The sequence below is a fragment of the Triticum aestivum genome, chromosome 4B (assembly GCF_018294505.1).
Source record: "Triticum aestivum cultivar Chinese Spring chromosome 4B, IWGSC CS RefSeq v2.1, whole genome shotgun sequence".
NCBI classification, from domain to species: Eukaryota; Viridiplantae; Streptophyta; class Magnoliopsida; order Poales; family Poaceae; genus Triticum; species Triticum aestivum.
Window position 1 is genome coordinate 60,250,838 of NC_057804.1, and position 8,251 is coordinate 60,259,088.

The 8,251-nt window shown below is 57.0% G+C and overlaps 1 protein-coding gene across 1 annotated transcript; it reads right to left on the bottom strand.

The window, feature by feature from the left end:
- Positions 1–4,396: 4,396 nt before the first annotated feature.
- Positions 4,397–6,147, bottom strand: LOC123094409 (cold-shock protein CS120-like). Its single transcript, XM_044516420.1, has 2 exons — positions 5,106–6,147; positions 4,397–5,013 (listed from the first exon to the last, which is right to left on the bottom strand). Exons 1-2 carry the CDS (start codon positions 6,060–6,062, stop codon positions 4,597–4,599), a joined length of 1,374 nt encoding a protein of 457 aa, XP_044372355.1. The 5' UTR covers positions 6,063–6,147; the 3' UTR covers positions 4,397–4,596.
- Positions 6,148–8,251: the final 2,104 nt, after the last annotated feature.

The following is an 8,251-nucleotide window of genomic DNA, read 5'->3' on the forward strand; positions in this document are numbered from 1 at the left end:
GGGCATGCCAGGCACGAGGAGCTTGCTTCAAACCATATAGTGCTTTGGAAAGACGACAGATATAGTCAGGACGATCAGGATCAGAGAAACCAGGCGGCTGTTTCATATAAACCTCTTCCTCCAAAAATCCATGTAGAAAAGCATTCTGCACATCAAGTTGACGAAGTGACCAACCACGAGAAACAGCAATGGAGAGAAGAAGCCGAATAGTGGTAGGCTTGACGACAGGACTGAAGGTGTCCTCATAGTCAAGACCATGACGCTGCCGAAAACCGCGAGCAACAAGTCGCGCTTTGTAACGCTCAATAGATCCATCCGAATGCTTCTTCACTTTGAATACCCATTTTGAGTCAATAACATTTACCCGTGGTGGTGGAGGAACGAGAGTCCATGTCTTGTTACGAAGAAGAGCATGAAACTCCTGCTCCATAGCCTCTCGCCAATGTGGAATGCGCAGGGCAGCCTGATATGAGCGAGGCTCAGAAGATGGATCCGCAACAGCAGCAGCCAAACAAGCAGCCAACCAAGCAACCGTACCATCCTTACGTTCCTTAGGTTTGAAAATGCCACTGCGACTACGTGTATGTGGTCGGGACACAGGAACCACCGAGGTCGACGGAGCAGCCTGCAACGGGCTGGAGGACGGCGACGTTGACGAGTCAGCCGGTGACGAGGAGCCAGTCACGGTAGCCTCGGACTCGGTTGGCGAAGAAGGCCGACCCACCGGCGAAACCGGCAGAGCAGACGAAGCAGCTGGCGACTCCGGCATCACAGACCGGGCCGATGGCGAGCTCGGCATAGTGGGCCGTGGCGCGGCCGGTGTCGCGGGCCGATCCGCTGATGAAGGCGACGTGAGGACCCGAGCCGCGGGCGAAGACGGCGTGACGGGCCGAGCCGCAGGCGAAGACGGCGTGACGGGCCGAGCCGCGGGCGACTCGGCGGCCGCTGGCGAAACGGACCGAGCAGTGGAGATGCTCGGCGCGACGGGCTCGTCGGGTGACCATGCATGGGCACGCGAATCGATGCCATGCAACATAGGGCGATCGACGTGCCCACCAGAAGACGACGATGATGATGGTGAATCCTGCAACAGCTCCAAACGAGCTCCACGTCCGGTTCCTGCACCATGGTTAGGTAACAGCAAAGGAGAGTATGCAACATCATCAAATAGGTCAGAAGCAACAGAGGATGAATGCAGGGATGGTGGTTCGACAGTGGACACAGGAAGGTTGGCAAAGGGAAAAACATGCTCATCAAACACGACGTCCCGAGATATATAGACACGATTAGTGGGAACATGAATACATTTGTAACCTTTATGAAGAGAGCTATAGCCAAGAAAAACACACTTCTTAGAATGAAACTCAAGCTTGCGCTTGTTATATGGACGAAGATGCGGCCAGCAAGCACACCCAAATACCTTGAGAAAGGTATAATCAGGTTGTTCATTAAGGAGAACCTCAATGGGAGTCTTCATGTTTAAAACACGAGTAGGAGTACGGTTGATGAGAAAGCATGCAGTGGTGAAAGCATCACTCCAAAACCGAAACGGAACAGATGCATGGGCCAAAAGAGTAAGACCAGCTTCAACAATATGACGATGCTTACGTTCGACTGAACCATTCTGCTGATGTGTATGTGGACATGCTAAACGATGAGCTATCCCAAGCGACTGAAAGAAAGAGTTGAGGTTGCGATACTCGCCCCCCCAGTCTGACTGGACATGAACAATTTTGTGCTTGAGAAGACGTTCAACATGTTTTTGAAACTGAACAAAAATATCAAACACATCAGATTTGCGTTTAATAAGGTAAAGCCAGGTAAAGCGACTATAAGCATCAACGAAACTGATATAGTAATTATGACCACTGACAGAAGTCTGAGCAGGACCCCATACATCTGAAAACACAAGTTCTAAAGGATGTTTCACCTCACGACTGGACTCCGAAAAAGGAAGTTGATGACTCTTCCCTGCTGACAAGCATCACACACTGCTACATCTTTATGACTAGACAAACTAGGAAGCTCATGACGACGCAAAATATGACGGACAATAGGTGTGGCCGGGTGACCAAGACGAGCATGCCACTGTGACGGAGAGACCCGAACTCCACTGAAAACACGAGCGACACCAGGATGCTCCAGACGGTAGAGGCCCTGGCACAACCGCCCACTAAGAAGAATGTCCCTCGTGCCCCGATCCTTAATAAAAAGATCAAAAGGGTGAAATTCACAAAGCACATTATTATCACGTGTGAGTTTAGGAACTGAAAGAAGATTACGGGTCACAGATGGAACTCGAAGAACATTGCGAAGCTGAAGACTCCTATTGGCATGTCTAGTGAGAAGAGATGCTTGACCAATATGAGAGATGTGCATACCTGCTCCATTGGCGGTGTGGATCTTGTCAGAGCCATGATAGGGTTCACGAGTGTGAAGCTTCCCCATCTCGCTGGTTAGATGCTCTGTCGCCCCAGAGTCCATGTACCAGCGTGGATCGATGGAGTAGGACTGAGTGTGTCCCTGTTGCTTCTGCGGCGCGGGACGATCAGCCATGGCGACCTGACGGGCATTGTTGCGTGTATCTTTGCCGTCATTGCCAAGACCAAGGAAGCTTCGCTGGAAGCGCTTATGACACTTGGAGGCCCAGTGCCCATCGCGGCCACAAAGCTGACACATACGTGGACCGCCAGCCCCCGGTAAGGTCGCAGTAGGTGGGGGGGCCGAGGCGGGCGACGGTGGCAGCCCCAAGGGAGACCGGGGTGATGAAGAAGAGCGGCCACCCTTGGTGGCGGCGTTGGCCGAGAGGGAGCCAGTGCCCTTGGTGCGGCGAGTCTCGACCCGTTGCTCAGTGAGAAGGAGCCGAGAGAAAACCTCGTGTGCCAGCATGGGTGTCGAGTTGCCCCGCTCGTTGATGATCTCGACTAAGGCATCATACTCCTCATCAAGACCATTGACAATAAACGAGTTGAACTCGGAGTCGGTGAGGGGCTGTCCAATGGAGGCCAATGTGTCGGCGAGGCCCTTGACCTTGTTGTAGAACTCAGTGGCAGTGGAGTCAAGCTTCTGACACTCTCCAAGCTGACGACGGAGTGCAGAGACACGAGCCTGGGACTGCGCTGCAAAGGTGCGCTCAAGGATGGTCCAGGCCTCATGAGACGTCTTCGCGAAGACAACAAGGCCGGCAACTGCCGGCGAGAGCGACCCCTGGATGGAGGAGAGGTTCGCCTGGTCCTGCCCCGTCCAGACGCGATGGGCCGGATTGTAGACCGGACCGTGCACGCTGTCTACCAGCGCGGGTGGGCAGGGAAGCGATCCGTCGACGTAGCCTAGCAGGTAGTGACTCCCCAAGAGCGGGAGAACCTGCGCACGCCAGAAGATGTAGTTGTCGGCGGAGAGCTTGATGGTGATGAGATGACCGAAGTGAAACGGCGGCGGCGAAGACAATCCCATCGAGGAGGCTGCCTGGGGTGCAAACACCATGGAGGCAGCCGGAGGCACCGAAGCCGATGCGGGAGGAGGCGGGACCGCAGCCAGGGCGGGCGCCGCAAAGCTCGCGGCCGGTGTGGACGCCGCAAGGCCCGCGGCCGGGGCGGACGCCGCCAACCCCGCCAGCGGGGCAGTGTGATCCGCTTGCGGCAGGAGCGGCGGGACGACGCCTGCGGAGTCCGCAGCGGACGGCGGCGCCGCGGTGTGGACCACGAGGTCACGCCCAAGCGAGGGCGCCGGCGGCGTGGAGAAGACGGAGCCGATGCTCCTTGTCCCGATCGGAGCCGGAACAGAGACGTCATCGAGCGGGAGGTTGAGCAGAGCCGCAAGAGAGGCCGGGAGGAAGCCCGCAGCAGTGGAACCGGTGGTGGCGGCGCTCGACATGGCGGCGGCGCGATCGGTGACGCGGCGGCGGCGGTGAAGGCGGCGGCGGCTGCGGCGGTGCAGGTATTAGGGTTTAAAAGCGGGAGCGATCGTAACCTAGCGTGATACCATGTAAGACAATAAGTTTTGGGGAACCAACACAACCCTCTAGGGGTGGCTTATCTCATTATATATAATGGTTGTGTTACAATATATACCATATACGTACATAGGTACAGAAGCTATACATAGTCTAACATTTAGCAAATAAGCATTGATGTTTAAGAAAACTCCAATTTATTTCTCTAAGCACCTTGGATTGTACAAACGAGTCTGTAAGCTGCAAAAGGGTGGATGGATCGAACAGCACTAGTTCCAAGATACTCGTGTTCAGAAAAAGAACAGTTCCTAGATACTCCATTGATTCGAGGCCAGATCTCCCGATTCGCGTCAGAGAAGTGGTTGTAGTTTACAGGGCATGTCACAGTATTGCAACATCGATTCTATGACACGGATAAGAAAGTGCGAACCAACCAAACAAACGTACGCAGAAACCAGGCCATTTTACAGTACTGCAACATCTATCACGCGGATAAAAAAGATAACATTTTGTTAAAAAAAGAAAAGAAAAGAAAAGGATAACATAAAAACACTTAAATACTATCCCTTGATTGTGCACACGGCGATTCCCCGAGTCTTTATTCTTCACTACTCTGTACGAGGCCGAGGCAAGTTAGGCTCAGTTCAGTGGTGGCCGCCGGGGAGCTTCTCCTTGATCTTCTCCATCATGCCTTTCTTCTCGTGGGTGCCCTCAGTGGCGCCGTACGTCCCCGCTGTGCCGGTGGTGCCTGTACCATAGCCGCCGGTGCCAGTGGTGCCAGTGGTGCCAGGTCCGTAGCCGCCGGTAGCCGTGGTGTGGGGCTGGTTGTCCTTGTGTCCGCCAGGGAGCTTCTCCTTGATCTTCTCCATGACGCCCTTCTTCTCGTGTGTCCCCTCAGTGGCTCCGTAGGTCCCGCCAGTGCCGGTGGTCCCCGTGTACCCTGGCCCGTAGCCGCCGGTGGCTGTGGTCTGCTCCTTGTTACCGCCGGGGAGCTTCTCCTTGATCTTCTGCTTCATGCCTTTCTTCCTCCTGCCGCCCATTCCGTCGTCCTCGGAGGATGACTGCACAATCGACAAGAGAAACAAGTGAGTACACAAAAGATTGGTAAGACAGTCACATAGTACACATGTAAGCAAGGAAACTGCTTATGTACCGAGCTGGAGCTGGAGCTGCCAGAGCGGTGGAGGATGCCACGAGTCTTGTGCTCGGCTACCCCGCCATGAGGGTGTGTGCCGACGGCGCCGTGGGTTCCGGCGATCCCGACGCCGGTGGTCCCAGTGCCGGTCGTGCCGTACCCGGCCGTGTGCCCTGTGCCATGAGTACCGGTGGCATCATACCCGGCCGTGTGCCCTGTGCCATGGGTCCCGGTGATCCCTGTGCCGGTGCCGCCGAGCCCGGCGGTGTGGCCTGTGCCATGGGTCCCGGTCATCCCTGTGCCGGTGCCGCCGAGCCCGGCGGTGTGGCCTGTGCCGTGGGTCCCGGCCATCCCTGTGCCGGTGCCACCGAGCCCGGCGGTGTGGCCTGTGCCATGGGTCCCGGTCATCCCTGTGCCGATGCTGCCGAGCCCGGCGGTATGGCCTGTGCCATGGGTCCCGGTCATCCCTGTGCCGGTGCCGCCGAGCCCCGCGGTGTGGCCTGTGCCATGGGTCCCGGTGGCGCCGTACCCGGCCGTGTGCCCTGTGCCGTGGGTACCGGTGGCGGCATGCCGCGTGCCCAACCCACCGGCGTCGTGAACCCCAGTGCCGGTGGTGTCGTGCCGAGGGGCAATTCCAGAGCCTCCATAGCCCCCAGCGTCGTGGGTGCCCGTGCCAGTGGCACCGAAACCGACCTGGCGGCCGTGGCCGCCAGTGTCGTGGGTGCCGGTGCCGGTAGACCCGTACCCGCCGTGCACTCCGGTGCCGGTGGATCCCAGCCCAACGCCGTGGCCGGCCGTGACCGGGTTGCCGTACTCGTCGAGGCGGGTGGTGGGGTGGCCGTGCTGCTGGCCCTGGCCCTGGAAGTGCCCCAAGCCTTCGGTCCCGATGACGCCGTGACCGGCCGTCACAGGGTTGCCGTACTCGTCGACGCGGGTGGCCTGGTGGCCGTGCTGCTGGCCCTGGAAATGCGCCATCTCTTCACGGACTGCTTGCTCGGTGAGTGTGTTCTTGGGTGTGGTGCGCTATGGATTGAATTGGATTGTCAACTGGATGCCGATGGATTGAAGCGATGGCGGTGGCGCTGTTTTTATAGACCGTTTGAGCAGGGTTGTGCTGTCCAACGGGTTGCCACGTCGCATGGTACGTGTACCTGCATGCAGCGCAACGTGAGGGGCGGGCGTTGGGTGTTGGGCTGGTGGCATGCCTGGGCGACGCTCGTGCTAACCGTCGGTGGGCGGCGTGGGAGACGAATCTTTTTTTTTTTTTGCATGGCGTGGGAGACGAATCTGCCCTCTTCAGAGTCGTCTACTGACCGAATCTATGTGATACAGTGAAACGCTTCCGTGGGATAATTTTTACGTACGTTTGATATCATGGTAACATTTGATCACGTGGTGTTTTAATAACGTGCAGCAAACATCCTAGTATTTCTTTTTGAACACAAACATCCTATTATCTAAAACACATACTTGTGTGCGTGTAATCCTTTTATTTTTTTAAAAAAGTTCGGTCTATCATCAAATATCATGAAAGTACAAAGAACATGAGAAATTAAAAAAAATGGTATACACCACCTAGCCACGACTACAAGCCCATTCACGGTATAGTGTGCGTGTAAATTCATGGTGGACTTGTGTGCACACTCATCCTCCAATACAAGAGGTTTGTTTGTGGATGGCGACCGCGAGGTCAGCCGACGCACTAGCGCATGGCCAGGCCCCGGGCTCGCGCGACAGGCGGCAGATCGACGGCCGATTCTGGGCGCTGGCTAACGAGGATGAAGACGAAGAGGATGGGGAGGCGGGCGGCGGCTCGCCGCAGATGTACTCGTCGACGCCATCTGACATGGTGTGCGAGCTATTCAACGACGGCTACCCATTCACGGTATAGTGTGCGTGTAAATTCATGGTGGACTTGTGTGCACGCTCATCCTCCAATACAAGTGGTTTGTTTGTGGATGACGGGGCGACCGCGAGGTTAGCCGGCGCACTAGCGCATGGCCAGGCCCTCGGCTCGCGCGACAGGCGGCAGATCGACGGCCGATTCTGGGACTCATCCTCCAATACAAGTGGTTTGTTTGTGGATGACGGGGCGACCGCAAGGTCAGCCGGCGCAGTAGCGCATGGCCAGGCCCTCGGCTCGCGCGACAGGCGGCAGATCGACGACCGATTCTGGGCGCTGGCTAACGAGGATGAAGACGAAGAGGATGGGGAGGCGGGCGGCGGCTCGCCGCAAATGTACTCGTCGACGCCATCTGACATGGTGTGCGAGCTATTCAACGACGGCTACGACGAGGAGGAGGTGGCTATGGTCGTGGAGGAGATGCTCCCTCCGGACGATCCGCCCAGAGTTGGGCTTCGTTCCGGGGAGAAGACGGAGATAGTGCGGCAGGTTGTTCATCGGAGGACGACGTCGTCGGCGATCCAGCCTTGGAAGGGGCCAATCCCAAGGTAAGTTTGCCTAAACTTACCCTGCTCGATCTTGTTCCACCGGAGGCATGGACGAAGGTTGTGGGAAAGAAGAGAGGACACCGGGCGGCACCGCCGCCGATTCCGGCAATCCCGATCGGGATCAGGGCGGCCAGATCGCTGCGTTTGAAAGAGCTGGTGGGCTCTTTCGGGCCCGATCCTGAGAAAAGTGGGCCTCGAGATCCGGAGGCCACATCCACTGGGTATACGGCCAAGGTGGTATCCGTCGATGATAGGCCTCAGGCCATCGCGTTTACCCATTGTGCGAAGACTAGAAGTCCGTCGATCGATCCTTTGCACCAGGAGGTCATTTCTTGTGAGCATCCCCATTGTCTCGACCTAGGGCTTGATGGCACGCGATTGTTGGCTTCCCTTCACGCAGTGGCCGTGCACCTCACGTCCCTCCGGTGATGGCTGGCCGGGGCACCGGGGTGGTGCCGCCTTCGGGGGACGCTCTGAATCAGCAACGACAGGATCCTCCACCCCTTCCTGTGCAACAGCATCATCAGCTTGATGGTAATGGCGGACGGGGTGCTGGCCAGGGCACGATGTCTGGCGGGGCGGTTGTTGGACGAGCTGGAAACGGCGGTGGCGGTGCTACTTCTTGAGCTTGCGTTGGTTTTTCCCTTGAAGAGGAAAAGGTGATGCAGCAAAGTAGAGATAAGTATTTCCCCAAGTTTGAGAACCAATGTATC